Source organism: Bombina bombina, chromosome 6 (assembly GCF_027579735.1).
Source record: "Bombina bombina isolate aBomBom1 chromosome 6, aBomBom1.pri, whole genome shotgun sequence".
Classification (NCBI taxonomy): domain Eukaryota; kingdom Metazoa; phylum Chordata; class Amphibia; order Anura; family Bombinatoridae; genus Bombina; species Bombina bombina.
In genome coordinates, this window is record NC_069504.1 from 516,252 (window position 1) to 538,699 (window position 22,448).

The 22,448-nt window shown below is 42.7% G+C and overlaps 1 protein-coding gene across 1 annotated transcript in view; it reads left to right on the forward strand.

The window, feature by feature from the left end:
* SBF1 (SET binding factor 1) overlaps positions 1-22,448 on the forward strand; it is a gene marked incomplete in the record, with an annotated part of 739,370 nt that overhangs the window by 267,394 nt on the left and 449,528 nt on the right. The window contains 1 exon segment of the mRNA XM_053716293.1: positions 3,893-4,006. Within this exon segment, the coding sequence (XP_053572268.1) occupies positions 3,893-4,006 (114 nt within the window).

Consider the following 22,448-nt stretch of genomic DNA (forward strand, 5'->3'; position numbering starts at 1 on the left):
GATTATAGTGTGTAATACAGATATAGTATAACAGTTGTTATAGTGTGTAATACAGATATAGTGTGTAATACAGATATAGTGTAACAGTGATTATAGTGTGTAATACAGATATAGTGTAACAGTGATTATAGTGTGTAATACAGATATAGTGTAACAGTCATTATAGTGTGTGATATAAATGTAGTGTAACAGTTATTATAGTGTGTAATACAGAGGTAACAGTGATTATAGTTTGTAATACAGATGTAGTGTAAGAGTGATTATAGTGTGTAATATAGATATAGTGTAACATTGTTACACTATATCTGTATTACACACTATAATGACTGTTATACTATATCTATATTACACACTATACCGACTGTTATGATATAGATGTAGTGTATAAGTGATTGATTGTGTGATATACATATAGTGTAACAGTCATTATAGTGTGTAATACAGATATAGTAAAAGTGATTAAAGTGTGTAAAAAACACTATCTGTATTACACACTATAATCACTGTTACTATATCTGTATTACACACTATAATCACTGTTACACTATATCTGTATTACACACTATAATCACTGTTACACTATATCTGTATTGCACACTATAATCACTGTTACACTATATCTGTATTACACACTATGACTGTTACACTATATCTGTATTGCACACTATAATCACTGTTACACTATATCTGTATTACACACTATAATCACTGTTACACTATATCTGTATTACACACTATAATAACTGTTACATTATATCTGTATTACACACTATAATCACTGTTACACTATATCTGTATTACACACTATATCTGTATTACACACTATATCTGTATTACACACTATAGTCACTGTTACACTATATCTGTATTACACACTATAATCACGGTTACACTATATCTGTATTACACACTATAATCACTGTTACACTATATCTGTATTACACACTATAATCACTGTTACACTATATCTGTATTACACACTATAATCACTGTTACACTATATCTGTATTACACACTATAATCACTGTTACACTATATCTGTATTACACACTATAATCACTGTTACACTATATCTGTATTACACACTATTATCACTGTTACACTATATCTGTATTACACACTATAATCACTGTTACACTATGTCTGTATTACACACTATAATCACTGTTACACTATATCTGTATTACACACTATTATCATTGTTACACTATATCTGTATTACACACTATAATCACTGTTACACTATGTCTGTATTACACACTATAATCACTGTTACACTATATCTGTATTACACACTATATCTGTATTACACACTATATCTGTATTACACACTATATCTGTATTACACACTATATCTGTATTACACACTATATCTGTATTACACACTATATCTGTATTACACACTATAATAACTGTTACATTATATCTGTATTACACACTATAATCACTGTTACACTATATCTGTATTACACACTATAATCACTGTTACACTATATCTGTATTACACACTATAATCACTGTTACACTATATCTGTATTACACACTATAATCACTGTTACACTATATCTGTATTACACACTATAATCACTGTTACACTATATCTGTATTACACACTATAATCACTGTTACACTATATCTGTATTACACACTATATATGTATTACACACTATATCTGTATTACACACTATAATCACTGTTACACTATATCTATATTACACGCTATAATCACTGTTACACTATATGTATTACACACTATAATCACTGTTACACTATATCTATATTACACGCTATAATCACTGTTACACTATATGTATTACACACTATAATCACTATTACACTATATGTATTACACACTATAATCACTATTACACTATATCTGTATTACACACTATAATCACTATTACACTATATGTATTACACACTATAATCACTATTACACTATATCTGTATTACACGCTATAATCACTATTACACTATATGTATTACACACTATAATCACTGTTACACTATATCTGTATTACACACTATAATCACTGTTACACTATATCTGTATTACACACTATATATGTATTACACACTATATCTGTATTACACACTATAATCACTGTTACACTATATCTATATTACACGCTATAATCACTGTTACACTATATGTATTACACACTATAATCACTGTTACACTATATCTATATTACACGCTATAATCACTGTTACACTATATGTATTACACACTATAATCACTGTTACACTATATGTATTACACACTATAATCACTGTTACACTATATGTATTACACACTATAATCACTGTTACACTATATCTATATTACACGCTATAATCACTGTTACACTATATGTATTACACACTATAATCACTATTACACTATATCTGTATTACACACTATATCTGTATTACACACTATATCTGTATTACACACTATATATGTATTACACACTATATCTGTATTACACACTATAATCACTGTTACACTATATCTATATTACACGCTATAATCACTGTTACACTATATCTGTATTACACACTATAATCACTGTTACACTATATCTGTATTACACGCTATAATCACTGTTACACTATATCTATATTACACGCTATAATCACTGTTACACTATATCTGTATTACACACTATTATCATTGTTACACTATATCTGTATTACACACTGACTGTTACACTATATCTGTATTACACACTATAATCACTGTTACACTATATCTATATTACACGCTATAATCACTGTTACACTATATCTGTATTACACGCTATAATCATTGTTACACTATATCTGTATTACACACTATAATCACTGTTACACTATATCTGTATTACACACTATAATCACTGTTACACTATATCTGTATTACACACTATATCTGTATTACACACTATAATCACTGTTACACTATATCTGTATTACACACTATATCTGTATTACACACTATAATCACTGTTACACTATATCTATTACACACTATAATCTCTTACATTATATCTGTATTACACACTATAATCTCTTACATTATATCTGTATTACACACTATATCTGTATTACTCACTATTACACTATATCTGTATTACTCACTATTACACTATATCTGTATTACTCACTATTACACTATATCTGTATTACTCACTATTACACTATATCTGTATTACACACTATAATCACTGTTACACTATATCTGTATTACACACTATAATCACTGTTACACTATATCTGTATTACACACTATATCTGTATTACACACTATAATCACTGTTACACTATATCTGTATTACACACTATAATCTCTTACATTATATCTGTATTACACACTATATCTGTATTACTCACTATTACACTATATCTGTATTACTCACTATTACACTATATCTGTATTACTCACTATTACACTATATCTGTATTACACACTATAATCACTGTTACACTATATCTGTATTACACACTATAATCTCTTACATTATATCTGTATTACACACTATAATATCTTACATTATATCTGTATTACACACTATTACAGTCATAATAGTGTGTAATACAGATATAGTGTAATAGCGATTAATGTTGTCAATAAAGGAATTATTGACTTTTGTGGTTTCCAAAACATTGGTATATTCTGGTGGTTAGAAACCATTACTAAATAGATGGTCTATAAGATATTTAATCTATATCATAAAAATATGTAAATATTTAAAAAAGTATGAAATATTTATTACACAAAATTCATATAGACACAATAAAACACTGGTGTTTTGGAGTCCTTAATGCTGAATTAATACGTTTTTGCAATGATTTCCTTGTTTTATTTATGGAGCATGTTTTGATGTTTGTAAGCACATGGAATACAACAGTGTAGTTTATGGTGTTACAGGACATGGAGGTGCGCGCTGTTTTTCTGCGTTTGTTTGCTCAGATCCTGCAAGGTTATCGCTGCTGTCTGCAACTAATCAGAGTTCATCCTGAGCCTGTTATACGGTTCCACAAGGTCAGTGCCTTTCTTTGCCCCATGTTTGTGTTTGAGCCGTATGTGCGTGTGTGCCTGTTTTGTCCCAGGCAGTGAATTTGAACCCTGCATGTGCCTGTGCTGAGGTGTGCCCTACATGCACCTTTTCTGACTTGTTCCTTGTGTTTGCTTGTGCTGATGTGACGCTTGAGCCCTTGTTCTGATGTGCTGCTTGTGTGCTTGAGCCCTTGTTCTGATGTGCTGCTTGTGTGCTTGAGCCCTTGTTCTGATGTGCTGCTTGTATGCTTGAGCCCTTGTTCTGATGTGCTGCTTGTGTGCTTGAGCCCTTGTTTTGATGTGCTGCTTGTATGCTTGATCCCTTGTTCTGATGTGCTGCTTGTGTGCTTGAGCCCTTATTCTGATGTGCTGCTTGTATGCTTGAGCCCTTGTTCTGATGTGCTGCTTGTATGCTTGAGCCCTTGTTCTGATGTGCTGCTTGTATGCTTGAGCCCTTGTTCTGATGTGCTGCTTGTGTGCTTGAGCCCTTGTTCTGATGTGCTGCTTGTGTGCTTGAGCCCTTGTTCTGATGTGCTGCTTGTGTGCTTGAGCCCTTGTTCTGATGTGCTGCTTGTGTGCTTGAGCCCTTGTTCTGATGTGCTGCTTGTGTGCTTGAGCCCTTGTTCTGATGTATGCTGCTTGTGTGCTTGAGCCCTTGTTCTGATGTATGCTGCTTGTGTGCTTGAGCCCTTGTTCTGATGTGTGCTGCTTGTATGCTTGAGCCCTTGTTCTGATGTGCTGTTTGTGTGCTTGAGCCCTTGTTCTGATGTGCTGCTTGTGTGCTTGAGCCCTTGTTCTGATGTGCTGCTTGTATGCTTGAGCCCTTGTTCTGATGTGCTGCTTGTGTGCTTGAGCCCTTGTTCTGATGTGCTGCTTGTATGCTTGAGCCCTTGTTCTGATGTGCTGCTTGTATGCTTGAGCCCTTGTTCTGATGTGCTGCTTGTATGCTTGAGCCCTTGTTCTGATGTGCTGCTTGTATGCTTGAGCCCTTGTTCTGATGTGCTGCTTGTGTGCTTTAGCCCTTGTTCTGATGTGCTGCTTGTGTGCTTGAGCCCTTGTTCTGATGTGCTGCTTGTGTGCTTGAGCCCTTGTTCTGATGTGCTGCTTGTATGCTTGAGCCCTTGTTCTGATGTGCTGCTTGTGTGCTTGAGCCCTTGTTCTGATGTGCTGCTTGTGTGCTTGAGCCCTTGTTCTGATGTGCTTCTTGTGTGCTTGAGCCCTTGTTCTGATGTATGCTGCTTGTGTGCTTGAGCTCTTGTTCTAATGTGCTGCTTGTGGGCTTGAGCCCTGTGCTGAGGTGTCGCTTGTGGGCTTGAGCCCTGTGCTCAGGTGACACTTGTGGGCTTGAGACCTGTGCTGAGGTTACGCTTGAGCCCTGTGCTGAGGTGACGCTTGTGGGCTTGAGCCCTGTGCTGAGGTGACGCTTGTGGGCTTGAGCCCTGTGCTGAGGTGACGCTTGTGGGCTTGAGCCCTGTGCTGAGGTGACGCTTGTGGGCTTGAGCCCTGTGCTGAGGTGACGCTTGTGGGCTTGAGCCCTGTGCTAAGGTAACGCTTGTGGGCTTGAGCCCTGTGCTGAGGTGACGCTTGTGGGCTTGAGCCCTGTGCTGAGGTGACGCTTGTGGACTTGAGCCCTGTGCTGAGGTGACGCTTGTGGACTTGAGCCCTGTGCTGAGGTGACGCTTGTGGGCTTGAGCCCTGTGCTGAGGTGACGCTTGTGGGCTTGAGCCCTGTGCTGAGGTGACGCTTGTGGGCTTGAGCCCTGTGCTGAGGTGACGCTTGTGGGCTTGAGCCCTGTGCTGAAGTGACGCTTGTGGGCTTGAGCCCTGTGCTGAGGTGACGCTTGTGGGCTTGAGCCCTGTGCTCAGGTGACGCTTGTGGGCTTGAGCCCTGTGCTGAGGTGACGCTTGAGCCCTGTGCTGAGGTGACGCTTGTGGGCTTGAGCCCTGTGCTGAGGTGACGCTTGTGGGCTTGAGCCCTGTGCTGAGGTGACGCTTGTGGGCTTGAGCCCTGTGCTGAGGTGACGCTTGTGGGCTTGAGCCCTGTGCTGAGGTGACGCTTGTGGGCTTGAGCCCTGTGCTGAGGTGACGCTTGTGGGCTTGAGCCCTGTGCTGAGGTGACGCTTGTGGGCTTGAGCCCTGTGCTGAGGTGACGCTTGTGGGCTTGAGCCCTGTGCTGAGGTGACGCTTGTGGGCTTGAGCCCTGTGCTGAGGTGACGCTTGTGGGCTTGAGCCCTGTGCTGAGGTGACGCTTGTGGGCTTGAGCCCTGTGCTGAGGTGACGCTTGTGGGCTTGAGCCCTGTGCTGAGGTGACGCTTGTGGGCTTGAGCCCTGTGCTGAGGTGACGCCTGTGGGCTTGAGCCCTGTGCTGAGGTGACGCTTGTGGGCTTGAGCCCTGTGCTGAGGTGACGCTTGTGGGCTTGAGCCCTGTGCTGAGGTGACGCTTGTGGGCTTGAGCCCTGTGCTGAGGTGACGCTTGTGGGCTTGAGCCCTGTGCTGAGGTGACGCTTGTGGGCTTGAGCCCTGTGCTGAGGTGACGCTTGTGGGCTTGAGCCCTGTGCTGAGGTGGCGCTTGTGGGCTTGAGCCCTGTGCTTATGTGGCGCTTGTGGGCTTGAGCCCTGTGCTGAGGTGGCGCTTGTGGGCTTGAGCCCTGTGCTGAGGTGGCGCTTGTGGGCTTGAGCCCTGTGCTGAGGTGGCGCTTGGGCCCTGGGCTGATGTGACGCTTGGGCCCTGGGCTGATGTGACGCTTGGGCCCTGGGCTGATGTGTGCAACTTGGCTGATGTGTGCTGTTTGTGTGCTTGAGCCCTGTGCTGTGTGATACTTTTGTGCTTGAGCCCTGTGCTGATACTAGCACAGGGCTCAAGCACACAAGTGCTCACATCATCGCAGGGCTCAATAACACAAGTGCTCACATCAGCACAGGGCTCAAGCACAAGTATGTATGTGTGTGTGTGCCTACTCAAAATGACATATATAGATTATTTTCTTTCCTAAGATATGGAGCGTCCACAACGTCATTCCAATTACTAGTGGGAATATCACTCCTGGCCAGCAGGAGGAGGCAAAGAGCACCACAGCAAAGCTGTTAAGTGTCACTCCCCTACCCATAATCCCCAGTCATTCTCTTTGCCTCTGTCAATGGAGGAGGTGAAGTTTGGTGTCTGAAGAAATGAATTCCTTTTTTGCATACTGTGACAAAACCAATCTCGCCACTGTACATTGGAGGGCCTGTTATGGAACATTCTTTGGGCTGGAGGTACATGGGCTTAGGGATACCCAGAGACTGCATGGAAATATGGAATTTTATATGCTGGACACCCCATGTACTTTCATAACTCTGTCTTATGTCTATGTCACCCTGTATCCATAAATACAGGATGGGTACAGGGTGTGAGTGCCCCTTGTGGGAGCAATTGTGACTCTATAAGCAAAGTGGGCATAAAGGACTTTATAGCTAATAAGAACTGTTCCTATATTCTCTAATAAGATGTATTCTATGTATGTTTAAGATCTGATTGTGTCTCAGGAGTCTGTCTAGGTAAACTGATTGTGTCCTTGTGTGATTATGTTAACTAGACTGCCCAACATCAGATTGTCTGAGTAAACGTTCTTCCCTAGTTAATTAACTTAATATGTTAATCTGTTTTACCTGTGAATAGACAATTGTTAGAGGTTTGATGCATTGTTCATATGTTTGCTTTACTGTTTAACCAATGCCCTCTGTAACCTGAAGCCAGGGTGTATAAATCTGTGTGCTGCCTTCAAATAAAGCAGATATTCTGTTTAAACCTGAAAACTGGCTGGTTTGTGAATTGCTGATTCCCTATGCAGGACGTTGTTCCCTGGTATTAACCCTTGGTACACAGTTGGTACCGTAACATTGGTGGCAGCGACGGAATGAACCTTATCGCCCAGAAGAGCAACTACACAAGCCAGTAACCTCAGGAAGAGGGGGATTATTACAATACTGACTAAGATGGAAAAGAGAAAAGTAAATTTTGCAGCTTTTAAAAACTTCCTGGAAACAGAAGGAGAGATTGATGGGTACCTTGCGGATTTTGAGAGGCAATGTGCACTACACAAGGTACCCGCAGAGGACTGGGTCACGATATTATCTGGAAAATTATCCGGCCGGGCCAGAGAGGCTTTTCGGGCCATTCCAGATGAGGAAGTCAGGGATTATAATACTGTAAAAGAGGCTCTGCTCTCCAGGTATGCGGTTACACCGGAGGCATACCGGAGACGGTTCAGAGACACTGTTAAATTAGCTGGAGATTCCTACCTTGAGTGGGCATGTAAGGTGCACCGCACAGCAGCTCACTGGATAGCGGGGTGCCAAGCCATATCTGGGGAAGAGGTGCTGCAGCTATTCCTGTTGGAACATTGCTTCGACAAATTACCCGCAGGAGTTCGAGAGTGGGTTCGGGACCGTAAACCCTCCACCCTGCAGGAAGCGGCTCGCTTGGCAGATGAGTATACGGATGCCCGCAAACTGGACACTGCTACCACTAAGCCCCCTGATAGAGTGGAGTACAGACCCCCAGTCACCCCAGCAGCTGCCAGTTACCAAACCCCGGCGCACCACTATACCACACGGCCTCCGGCCACGAACTACCCTCAGAGAGCCCTGCGGTGCTACTCACAACCTATTCGGTGCTTTGGATGTAAGCAACTAGGGCACAAAAGACCAGAGTGTCCCCTAAACGCAGCGAACCAAGCGCAGTCCTGGAGAAGACCCGCCGGCGGAATCCCACGTAATCCTCAGCCTGCGGCCCGCTACGTAGAGGCGCAAGAATGCTGGAGCATCCTACATGAGGCAGACCTTGTGCAAGCTGCCCACCGGAATAACCGGCAACTGGTTAAAGTGAATGGGAAGAAGGTCAGTGGTCTACGGGATACTGGTGCTACCATGACCTTGCTTCAAAAGAACTTGGTGTCCGAGAAACAGTACACTGGAGACACTGTGGCTGTGAGGGTAGCAGGGGGCGATGTGTTCAGCCTACCTGTTGCCAGGGTACATTTGGATTGGGGAGTGGGCGCTAGACCTGTGAATGTGGGGGTCAAGAAGGACTTACCTGCTGATGTTCTTCTTGGAAATGACTTGGCCCCCCTTGTTTCTGCCTACGCTCCTATGGGTCCCGCTGATGTTAACTCTGTGACTACCCGTGCCCAGATCCGTGCAGCAGAGACTGACCCACCTGCTGCTAAGCCCCAGGACGCTGAGCTCAGTAAATCTCTATCCGCTATTGATATGTGGAGGTCCCGTTACAATGCGCTGATGAAGGAGAAGAGGAGCGCAGAGGAAAAAGCACGTTTAGAACAGGAATCTCTGCTAGACAAGCTGCACCGACAGACTGCAGAAGACACCAGCTTGAGAGTGGACCATGAAACATTAAAGACAAACTTAGTGACACTGGAGGAGAAGCTGACGCTGGCTCATAGTGAGGTGCAGCAACTCAAGGGCACCCTATGTCAGTATGAAGGGATTGTGGATACCTATAAAGAGCAGGTACAGAAAACTCGTAAAGAAGCTGATGGGATTTTGAAGGACTGTTTGGCCCTGGTCTGGGCACTGAGGAATTTGAACCCTTGTTTGTATGGACAGGAATTCTCTCTCATAACGGGAATACAGATGGATTGTCCCAGCAAACTGACAAACCAGAGGGAGAGGAGTTTGATGGTCCTGTCCCCCAGCAACACGGCTGTTTAGCCAAAGGGGAGACGATTGGTCTCCCCCTCCAGCAGCACAGCTATGTATCCGAAGGGGAGACAGTCGGTCTTCCCCTCCAGCAACCAGGCTCCCACCAGGCTACTTCCATGGTAGTGCTGGCACCCGGGCAGAGTACAGCTGGTCTCTGCCCACCTCGCAACCCACCAATTCAGCGTACCAGTCCCCCACACAGCTGTGGTGAGGCACCTGGACATGGACAAGTTTTCCCCGTACTCAGGTTTAGTAACCATTTATTGTGGGTGGGCTGTAATACTAATTGTGTTTTATGGGTGGGTTGCTGGACTAACCAGGGCACTGACCGGCAGGTCAGATACCCTGTTAGTCTGTTTGGAAAAGGGGAGAGATGTGACAAAACCAATCTCGCCACTGTACATTGGAGGGCCTGTTATGGAACATTCTTTGGGCTGGAGGTACATGGGCTTAGGGATACCCAGAGACTGCATGGAAATATGGAATTTTATATGCTGGACACCCCATGTACTTTCATAACTCTGTCTTATGTCTATGTCACCCTGTATCCATAAATACAGGATGGGTACAGGGTGTGAGTGCCCCTTGTGGGAGCAATTGTGACTCTATAAGCAAAGTGGGCATAAAGGACTTTATAGCTAATAAGAACTGTTCCTATATTCTCTAATAAGATGTATTCTATGTATGTTTAAGATCTGATTGTGTCTCAGGAGTCTGTCTAGGTAAACTGATTGTGTCCTTGTGTGATTATGTTAACTAGACTGCCCAACATCAGATTGTCTGAGTAAACGTTCTTCCCTAGTTAATTAACTTAATATGTTAATCTGTTTTACCTGTGAATAGACAATTGTTAGAGGTTTGATGCATTGTTCATATGTTTGCTTTACTGTTTAACCAATGCCCTCTGTAACCTGAAGCCAGGGTGTATAAATCTGTGTGCTGCCTTCAAATAAAGCAGATATTCTGTTTAAACCTGAAAACTGGCTGGTTTGTGAATTGCTGATTCCCTATGCAGGACGTTGTTCCCTGGTATTAACCCTTGGTACACTGTTGGTACCGTAACACATACCTTTACCTGCAAGCAAGGATTTGGCTTTAGCTGAGTCCACGTCAATCTCTTCAGTAGAGTAGTGGTGGCTTTTAAGCAGTTAGGAAGTGTGAGGTGGTCCTTACCTTGTTTCCTAACATTTTGCTGCCCTAGTTATAGAAAGCCAGAGTTGGTTTACTCTGTTCTTTCTTTTTTCTACAGGTCTCTGTAAGGAGTATGTGTCCTTTTTACGCCTTGTGAGCTGTCTCCCTGCTGGAAAGCTAGGCTGCAGGTAAGTTGTCTTCTAGGTACTATGGACTTGCACTTAAGAGGATTTCTCTGCATTATACATCTATTATACATGGGACATGTTTAAATCCTTAGTAGAGGATTACATTAGGCAGTGTGCAGGCACATTAAACTGTATATGAGGAAACTTACAGGTTACTCCTTCTTTAAGGTGATGAAGGAGTTAACCTTTTTCTGGGGCTCAATTTATTTTTCTGTGTGTTTTTTTTTTTTTCTCTCTTTGCAGAGTGAGTACAAAAAGGCTTTATTTGGGAATCCCTTTAGTGAATATAGACCAAGTGTGTCAGTTTCATTTTGGGTATAATGGCTGCAGCGCACGCTTTTACTAGGTGCGCATTTTCTGTGTCAGCCGGTCACGTGACTTCTCCTTTCCGCTTTCAGTGAATTGATCAGAGCGGCATCGGTTGAGTTTGTTAACTCGGACATTGGCTAGTCTATTCTGGTCAACATTGGATTCCTCTGACATTTTTTTTCAGTGTAATTCCTCTGAGTTATAAAAACGATGGTCAGGTCTGACACCTCAGTCAGGCTGAGGTGCAGAGGTCCTGAGTTAGTTTTGTTTAGCAAGCGTGGGAAGCATTCAATCTTTTGTAGTGATAAAAGCTCTGAGACTTTATTATTTTCTTAAAGTGACAGTACAAAATAAAACTAAATTATAAATTTTTCGTTTTCTTTTTTACAATTTATTTTGAACGATATTATGGACATGGATAAAGTCTCTGTGTCTTTTGATAAATGCTTGTTATGCCTTGAGGCACAAATTGTTTTGCCTATGCAATTTTGTGTTGCATGCTTAGCTAGAACTCTTGAATGTGAAGATAGATTTTTGCCCTGTGAGCCCAATGTCTCTCAGGATGATGCTGTTCGGGCAATGCCACAGTTTTCTCCTCAAATGTCCCAAGCCTCAATGGCGTCACATACAGTGCCCTGCAGTTCCTCTCAGCCTCCTGGAGAAGTTTATTTGCCTGCAGATTTTGCTGCACAGGTATCTTCTGCAGTATCTGTGGCATTATCTGCTTTTCCTATGCTGCAAAATGGCAAGAGGAAAATTAGATTCAGATAGAAAGGTTTCTGTTCTACCTACTGCTACGCAGATTGCCCTCCCTCATAAGTCTGATGAGGATGATTCGTCGGTAGCCTCTGAGGGTGAAATCTCGGATTCGGACAGTATAATTCCTTTATCTGATACTGAAGAAGTAAACTTCAGATTTAAGCTTGAACACCTTTGTGTACTGTTAAAGGATGTATTGGCTACTTTGAATGACTCTGATACGTCTGTTGTTGTCAACCCTAAGAAGTCCAGTAAACTTAATAAGTACTATGATGTTCCTTCCTCTGTGGAAGTGTTTCCTGTTCCAGACTGTGTGACGGAGATTATTTCACAGGAATGGGAGAAGCCAGGGATTCCTTTCTCCCTTTCTCCCGTCTTAAAAGATGTTGCTGACTCCATTAAGGATTCATGGCGCATGGTGCCTAAAGTAGAAGGGGCAATTTCTACTCTGGCTAAGAGAACTACGATCCCTATAGAGGATAGCTGCTCCTTTAAGGATCCCATGGGCACAAAGCTGGAGGCTTATTTGAAGATGTATGTTCATCAAGGTCTTCAATGGCAACCTGCAGTTTGTATTGCCATAGTAGCAAGTGCGGAATCTTATTGATGTGACGCCTTGTCTGAATCAATTTTGGTAGAGACTCCTTTGGAGGAGATCCAAGACAGGATTAAAGCTCTCAAACTAGCCAATTCTTTTATTCTATATCTGATGCTAACATGCAAGTTATTAGACTGGGAGCCAAGATGTCTGGCTTCACTGTCCTTACCCGCAGGGTGTTGTAGCTAAAATCTTAGTCAGCTGATGTTACTTCGAAGTCCAAGCTTCTGGCGCTTCCTTACAAGTGTAAAACCGTGTTTGGACCTAGTCTGGCAGAAATAATTTCTGATATTACGGGTGGAAAAAGGTCTTTTCTACCACAAGACAAGAAGAACAGAGCTAAAGGACGTCAAAGTAATTTTCGTTACTTCCATTACTTTAAGGGTCAAAAGTCTTGCTCTCCCTCTTTCAAGCAGGAGCAGTCCAAGTCTTCTTGGAAGCCCAATCAGTCTTGGAATAAGGGGAAGCTATCAAAGAAACCCTCAGCTAAGTCTAAGTCAGCATGAAGGGTTGGCCCCCGGTCCGGGATCTGATCAAGTGGGGGGCAGACTTTAACTGTTCTTTCAAGCTTGGATACTGAGATATCCCAGATCCTTGGGCTGTGGACATAGTATCTCAGGGTTACAAAATAGATTTCAAAACTTTCCCTCCCAGGGGCAGATTTCTCCTCTCAAGATTATCTGCAGACCAGGTAAAAAGAGAGGCGTTCAGGACCTTTCCTCCCTGGGAGTGATTTTTCCAGTTCCAGTTAGGGAGCAGGGTCTAGGATTCTATTCAAATCTGTTTGTGGTTCCCAAAAAAGAGGGAACTTATTGACCCATTTTAGACCTAAAGTGCCTCAACAAGTTTCTCAGGGTACCATCCTTCAAAATGGAAACCATTTGTTCGATTCTTCCTTTGGCCCAAGAGGGTCAGTTCATGATGACTATAGACCTGAAAGTTGTGTATCTTCATGTTCCCATCCACAGGGATCATCACAAATTCCTGAGATTTGCTTTTCTAGACGAGCACTTTCAATTTGTGGCTCTAACGTTTAGCCTTGTCACAGGTCCCAGAATTTTCTCAAAGGTTCTGTTTTTTTTTTGGCAGTGGTCAGGTCTTGGGGAAATGCAGTTGCGCCCTACCTGGACGACATGTTGGTTCAGGCACCATCTTTTCAACAAGCAAACTCTCATACAGAGATCTTGTTGTCTTTTCTACGTTCCCACGGATGGAAAGTGAATCTGGAGAAGAGTGCCCTTGTTCTAGCTACAAGGGTGATTTTCTTAGGGACCATAATAGATTCCCTATCTATGAAAATTTTTCTGACAGAGGTCAGAAAATCCATCAATTCTCTCCTCTTGCCTCTCTCTACAGTCTGCTGTTTGGCCATTAGTGGCTCAGTGTATGGAGGTAATTGGTCTGATGGTCGCTTCCATGGACATCATTCCCTTTGCTCGATTCCATTTGAGAGCTCTGCAATTATGCATGCTCAGACAATGGAACCAAGACTATTCAGATCTGTCTCAGTGGATAAATCTAGACCAGTCGACAAGAGACTCTCTTCTGTGGTGGCTTTCTCAGGAGCATCTGTCTTAGGGCACATGCTTCCGGAGACCTTCCTGGGTGATCGTGACCAAGGACGCCAGCCTGCTAGGCTGGGGAGCAGTCTGGGGCTCGTTAAAAGCACAGGGACTATAGACTCGGGAGGAGTCTGCTCTCCCCATGGACATCTTGGAGTTGAGAGTGATTCACAATGCTCTGATGGCTTGGCCTCAATTGTCCTTAGCCCGGTTTATCAGGTTCCAATTGGACAACATCAACTCAGTGGCTTACATCAACCACCAAGGAGGAACTCAGAGTTCCTTAGCCATGAAGGAGGTGGCACAGATAATTCAGTGGGCGGAAGCTCACAATTGTTGTTTTTCTGCCATCCACATTCCAGGAGTGGACAACTGGGAGGAGGATTTCCTGAGCAGACAGACTTTTCATCCCTGGGAGTGGGCTCTCCATTCGGAGGTGTTCTCCAGGTTAACCCTCAAGTGGGGGGTGCCAGAGTTGGATCTGATGGCGTCTCGGCAGAACGCCAAACTTCCAAAGTACGGTTCAAGGTCAAAAGATCTGCAGGCTGCTCTGATAGATGCTCTGGCGGTTCCTTGGGTTTTCAGTCTAGCATATCTGTTTCCTCCGTTGGCACTCCTTCAACGAATCATTGCTCTTATTAAACAGCAGAGAGTGTCTGTAATTATAATAGCTCCTGCATGGCCTCGCAGGATCTGGTATGCATATCTATTGAAGATGTCATCTCTACCACCTTGGAGGTTGCCTCTGAGGAAGGACCTTCTAACTCAGGGTCCATTCTTCCATCCAAATCTCGTTTCTCTGAAGCTGACTGCTTGGAGATTGAACGCTTAGTTTTGGCTAAGCGTGGGTTTTCTGAGTCGGTCATTGAGACCATGCTGCAGGCTCGCAAGCCTGTTACTCATAAAATTTACTATAAGATATGGCGTAAATACCTTTATTGGTGTGAATCGAAGGGCTACTCTTGGAGTAGGGTCAGGATTCGTAGAATTTTGGCCTTTCTCCATGAAGGTAGTTCTCTGAAGGGTCAGATTTCTGCATTATCTATTCTTTTTCATAAGCGTCTGGCGGATGTGCCAGATGTTCAATCTTTTTCTCAGAATCAGGCCTGTGTTTAAATCTGTTGCTCCTCCTTGGAGCCTTAACCTTGTTCTTAAAGTTTTGCAGGAGGCTCCATTCGAGCCAATGCATTCCATAAATATTAGTTGTTATGTTGTAAGGTTTTGTTTCTTATTGCTATTTCTTCTGCTCGTTGAGTTCCAGAACTCTCGGCTTTGCTGCGTGATTTACCTTATCTTTCATGTGGATAAGGTGGTTCTTCGTACTAAATTGGGGTTTCTCCCTAAAGTGGTTTAGGATAGAAATATTAATCTGGAAATCATTGTTCCTTCTGTCTGTCCCAATCCTTCTTCTCATAAGGAACGTCTGTTGCACAAATTGGATGTTGTGCTTGCTCTTAAATTCTACCTACAGGCTACTAAAGATTTTCGCCTTTCTTCTACCCTGTTTGTTTCTATGGTAACCGCAAGAGTCAGAATGCTACTGCTACTTCTCTTTCCATCTGGTTGAGAAGTATGATTCGTTTTGCTTAAGAGACTGCTGATCAGCAGCCTGCTGAGAGAATTACAGCTCATTCCACTAGTGCCGTCTCCTCTTCTTGAGCCTTCAAAAATGAAGCCTCTGTGGAACAGATTTGCAAGGTTGCAACTTGGTCTTCTCTGCATACTTTTTCCAAATTTGATACTTTTGCCTCGGCTGAGGCTTCTTTTGGGAGAAAGGTTCTTCAAGAGGTGGTGCCTTCTGTTTAGGTCCGCCTGTCTTGTTCTCCCTCCCCCAATCATTCCGTGTCCTCTTGCTTGGGTATTGGTTCCCTCTAGTAATTGGAATGATGTTGTGGACTCTCCATATCTTATTAAATAAAACAAAATGTATGCTTACCTGATAAATGTCTTTCTTTCCGTATATGAAGAGTCCACAACCCCACCCTTAATTTAGACCTTTGTGTTATTCCTTTTTCCATTTCCCTTCGGTCGAATGATTGGGGATTATGGGTAGGGGAGTGACACTTAACAACTTTCCTGTGGTGCTCGTTGCCGCCTCCTGCTGGCCAGGAGTGATATTCCCACTAGTAATTGGAATGACGTTGTGGACTCTCCATATCTGGAAAGAAAGAAATGTATCAGGTTAGCATAAATTTTATTTTCTTTCATGTAATTGTCAAGAGTCCATGAGCTAGTGACATATGGGATATACAATCCTACCAGGAGGGGCAAAGTTTCCCAAACCTCAAAATGCCTATAAATACACCCCTCACCACATCCACAATTCAGTTTTACAAAATTTGCCTCCTATGGAGGTGGTGTAGTAAGTTTGTGCTAAGATTTCTAGAAAAAAAGAAAACACAGAGGCGCCAAACATGGCCTAGTATAGCCAGATACCAGATATAACAATTAACAGGGTAGCAATTGGATACTCACAAAGGAGACGCACCCAATGGTGCTATTGAAGCAGACTGGAGCCTCTCAGTGGTCCAGCTCACTGATGTGTCTCACGTATCAGTTGTGGTCCTTGGTGATGGTGATTAACAGGTTCCTGAGTGAACAAAAAATATGCAAACCATAGCCCAGTAACGTTTGTACAAGTGAATGGCAATCTGAGCAATCCTACTTACAAGATCCAAAGCACCTGCAGGTGCATACACTGCAAACTGGAACCAAACAGTCGCCCAGTAGACTGATCCCTCCAGGTGAAAGCAGATTAACTCTCAGGTGCCAATCAAAGTTTGAGCAGCATGTAAATGATATAAAGATTGTCCAAAAAGCAAGTGTATTTCTGTAAAAATCTTTATTAAAATGCGACGCGTTTCTCAGCTATAACAAGCTGTTTCATCAGGCTAAAAAATTATAATTTTTTTAGCCTGATGAAACAGCTTGTTATAGCTGAGAAACGCGTCGCATTTTAATAAAGATTTTTACAGAAATACACTTGCTTTTTGGACAATCTTTATATCATTTACATGCTGCTCAAACTTTGATTGGCACCTGAGAGTTAATCTGCTTTCACCTGGAGGTATCAGTCTACTGGGCGACTGTTTGGTTCCAGTTTGCAGTGTATGCACCTGCAGGTGCTTTGGATCTTGTAAGTAGGATTGCTCAGATTGCCATTCACTTGTACAAACGTTACTGGGCTATGGTTTGCATATTTTTTGTTCACTCAGGAACCTGTTAATCACCATCACCAAGGACCACAACTGATACGTGAGACACATCAGTGAGCTGGACCACTGAGAGGCTCCAGTCTGCTTCAATAGCACCATTGGGTGCGTCTCCTTTGTGAGTATCCAATTGCTACCCTGTTAATTGTTATATCTGGTATCTGGCTATACTAGGCCATGTTTGGCGCCTCTGTGTTTTCTTTTTTTCTAGTTACCCATCTTTCAGGAAGACCATCCTAAGACCGAGAGCTGCCTACTACTGTTTTTTTTGGACTTACCACTGATTGGGACTATATCTATATCACTTACTGGACTTTATGTTGGTACACTTTTATATATATGTATGTTTCTGTATATATATATCTCTTATAAGTATTAATTTAGTTAACTGATATTGTTTGAACATATGTTTAGTTGTTAGGCTATAGGAGGCGCCCCCTAAGGGCAGTAATACACATTGATGTGTATTACACCCTCATTTCATCCTCTGTGCTAAGATTTCTACGTTGATATGCGCTTCTCAGCATTGTTGAAGCCCGATTCCTCTGAGTACAGCGAATGTCAGAGGGACGTGAAGGGAGTATCACTTATTGAATACGATGATTTCCCTAACGAGGGTCTATTTCATGGGTTCTCTGTTATCGGTCGTAGAGATTCATCTCCTACCTCCCTTTTCAGATCGACGATATACTCTCAATTTACCATTACCTCTACTAATAACTGTTTTAGTACTGGTTTGGCTATCTGCTATATGTGGATGGGTGTCTTTTGGTAAGTATGTTTTTATTACTTTAGACACTCTCAGCTATGGTTTAGCACTTTATGCATTTATATAAAGTTCTAAATATATGTATTGTACTTATATTTGCCATGAGTCAGGTTCATGTATTTCCTTCTGCAGACTGTCAGTTTCATATTTGGGTAATATAAACATCTTTTATAGAATTTTTTTTCTTACCTGGGGTTTAGTCTTTTTTCAATTGACTACTTCTTGCAAATTGCGGGTGGCATTAGGCCCGCGGGTGCGTCAAATGCTAAACTTTATTGCGTCATTCTTGGCGCGAAAATATTTTTTGGTGCGGAAAAATAAGTCTATGACGCAACTTTGTCATTTCCGGCGTCATACTTGACGCCGAGACCTTTCACACGGTTGCGTCATTAGTGACGCGAGTGTGTCATTTCTGGTTATTTTTGGCGCCAAAAAGTTTGTTACGTTGTGCGTCATACTTGGCGCCAAACTTTTTCATTATTTCAATACCCCATTGATGTTTGCCTCTTGATTTTTTTCTCTATCAGAGGCCTGTGCTATTTGCTTTTCTCTTGTAAGGTGTATCCAGTCCACGGATTCATCCATTACTTGTGGGATATTCTCCTTCCCAACAGGAAGCTGCAAGAGGATCACCAACAGCAGAGCTGTCTAGATAGCTCCTCCCCTAACTGCCACCTCCCAGTCATTCTCTTGCAGCTCTCGACAAGGGAAGTATCTAGAGAGATGTGGTGCACTAATGTAGTTTATCTTCAATCAAAAGTTTATTTTCAAATGGTACCGGAGTTGTACTGTTTTAACCTCAGGCAGAAAGTTGAAGAAGAGTCTGCCTGTGGTCTTTGATGATCTTAGCAGGTTGTAACTAAGATCCATTGCTGTTCTCACACATAACTGAAGAGATGAGGCAACTTCAGCTGGGGGAATAGCGTGCACGGTCTCCTGCTCTGAGGTATGTGCAGTTTTAAATTTTTCTAGAGAAATGAATATGCTAGAAAATGCTGACAATACCTGATTTATTTATGGTAAGCCTGATTACAGTGATTTAATAACGACTGGTATCATGCTTGCTGTAAAGGGTAATATTTTTATTATTTACTCCCATTACTGAATAGATATAACGTTTGCTTGAAAGGTGTATGAACGTTTATTACATATTGGTGATAAAACTTTATTCTGGGGCCCAGTTTTTTCCACATGGCTGACTAGATTTTACCTAGGGATAGTTTTTTAAGGCCCTCTCACTGTGAGTACAGGCTGGGAGGGGCCTATTTTCGGCCTAAATTGTGCATTAGTTTTTGCAGTTTGAGACATCCAGCTTCCCTGAAGGAGTCCCCTGAACATTTAGGACCTCTCTAAAGGGTTTTTGTGCCTTCCAAAGTCGTTGTATGAGCAGGTAGGGCCACAGTAGAGCTGTGGCAGTTTGGTGTGACTGTTTAAAAACGTTTATATCGTTTTTTTTATCCAGTTTTGAAACTAAGGGGTTAATCATCCATTTGCATTTTTTAGCCTATTATACACACTGTAAACATTTCATAAGATTTACTGCTTTTTTTCACTGTTTTGCAGTTTCTGTGATTGTTTTTTTCTCTTAAAGGCACAGTACCGTTTTTATTTTTTGCTTGTTCACTGTTATTAAAGTTTTTTCCAAGCTTGCTGGTCTCATTACTAGTCTGTTTAAACATGTTTGACATAGAGGAAACCATTGTGGAACCCCCTCTTAGAATGTGTACCAAATGCACTGATTTTTCTATAGATTACAAACACCATATTCTGGCTTTAAAAAATTTATCACCAGAAGAAATTGACAAGGAGGAAGTTATGCCGTCTAACTCTCCCCACGTGTCAGATCCTATAAATCCCGCTCAGGGGACGCCTAGTACATCTAGCGCGCCCATTGCGTATACCTTGCAAGACATGGCGGCAATTATGAATCATACCCTTACAGAGGTATTATCTAAACTGCCAGGGTTGCAAGGAAAGCGAGACAGCTCTGGGACTAGAATAAATCCAGAGCTCTCTGACGCTTTAGTAGCTATGTCTAATACACCCTCACATTATACTGAAGCTGAAGCAGGGGAGCTTCAATCTGTGGGTGAATTTTCTGTTTCAGGGAAGATACTTCAATCTGATTCTGATATGTCTACATTTAAATTTGAGCTTGAACACCTCCGCGTATTGCTCAGGGAGGTTTTAGCAACTCTGGACGACTGTGACACCATTGTAGTCCCAGAGAAATTATGTAGATTGGATAAATACTATGCAGTACCTACTTACACTGATGTTTTTCCAATCCCTAAAAGGTTTTCTGAAATTATTACTAAGGAATGGGATAGACCAGGTGTACCGTTCTCTCCCCCTCCTGTTTTTAAAAAGATGTTTCCTATAGACGCCGCTACACGGGATTTATGGCAGAAGGTCCCTAAGGTGGATGGAGCAGTTTCTACTCTAGCTAAGCGTACCACTATCCCTGTCGAGAAAAGTTGTGCTTTTCTAGATCCAATGGATAAAAAATTAGAAGGTAACCTTAAGAAAATATTTATTCAACAAGGTTTTATTCTCCAGCCTCTTGCATGCATTGCCCCAGTCACTGCTGCTGCGGCTTTCTGGTTTGAGTCCCTAGAGGAGGCTCTACAGGTTGAAATTCGTTGGAAGATATTATTGACAAGCTTAGGGCCCTTAAGCTAGCCAATTAATTTGTTTCTGATGCCGTTGTTCATTTAACCAAGCTAACGGCTAAAAATTCAGGTTTTGCTATTCAGGCGCGCAGGGCGCTATGGCTTAAATCCTGGTCAGCTGACGTGACTTCAAAGTCTAAACTTCTCAACATTCCCTTCAAAGGACAGACCCTATTCGGGCCTGGACTGAAGGAGATCATTTCTGACATCACTGGAGGAAAAGGTCACGCCCTTCCTCAAGACTGGTCCAACAAATTAAGGACCAAACAGTCTAGTTTTCGGCCCTTTCGAAACTTCGAGTGGCGCAGCTTCAACTTCCTCCAACACAAAACAAGAGGGAACTTTTGCCCAGTCTAAGCCGATCTGGAGACCTAACCAGGCTTGCAACAAGGGGAAACAGACCAAAAAGCCTGCTGCTGCCTCTAAGAAAGCATGACGGACCAGCCCCCGATCCGGAAAACGGATCTAGTAGGGGGCAGACTCTCTCTCTCTTCGCCCAGGCTTGGGCAAGAGATGTCCAGGATCCCTGGGCATTGGAAATTGTGTCCAAGGGTTATCTTCTGGAATTCAAAACCTCTCCCCCAAAAGGGAGATTTCATCTCTCACTTTTATCTGCAAACCAGATAAAAAGAGAGGCATTCTTACATTGTGTTCAAGACCTTCTAATTATGGGAGTGATCCACCCAGTTCCGCAGGAGGAACAGGGTCAGGGCTTCTATTCAAATCTTTTTGTAGTTCCCAAGAAAGAGGGAACATTCAGACCAATCTTAGATCTCAAGATCTTAAACAAATTTCTCAGAGTTCCATCCTTCAAGATGGAGACTATTCGAACCATCCTTCCTATGATCCAGGAGGGTCAATATATGACTACCATAGACCTAAAGGATGCTTATCTTCACATCCCGATACACAAAGATCATCATCGTTTTCTCAGGTTTGCCTTTCTAGACAGGCACTACCAGTTTGTGGCTCTTCCCTTCGGGTTGGCCACGGCACCAAGAATCTTTACAAAGGTTCTAGGGTCCCTTCTAGCGGTCCTAAGGCCGCGGGGTATAGCAGTAGCCCCTTACTTAGACGACATTCTGATACAGGCGTCAACTTTTCAAGTTGCCAGGTCCCACACGGACATTGTTCTGGAATTTCTGAGGTCCCATGGGTGGAAGGTGAACGAAGAAAAGAGCTCTCTATCACCTCTAACAAAAGTTTCATTCCTAGGGACTGTGATAGATTCGGTAGAAATGAAGATTTACCTAACGAAGGCCAGATTGTCAAAACTTCTAGACTCTTGCCGTGTTCTTTATTCCACTTCTCGTCCTTCAGTGGCTCAGTGTATGGAAGCAATCGGTTTAGTGGTAGCGGCAATGGACATAGTACCGTTTGCCCGCCTACATCTCAGACCGCTGCAACTTTGCATGCTCAGTCAGTGGAATGGGGATTACACAGATTTGTCCCCTCTACTAAATCTCTAAATCTGGATCAAGAAACCAGGGATTCTCTTCTCTGGTGGCCATCTCAGGTCCATCTGTCT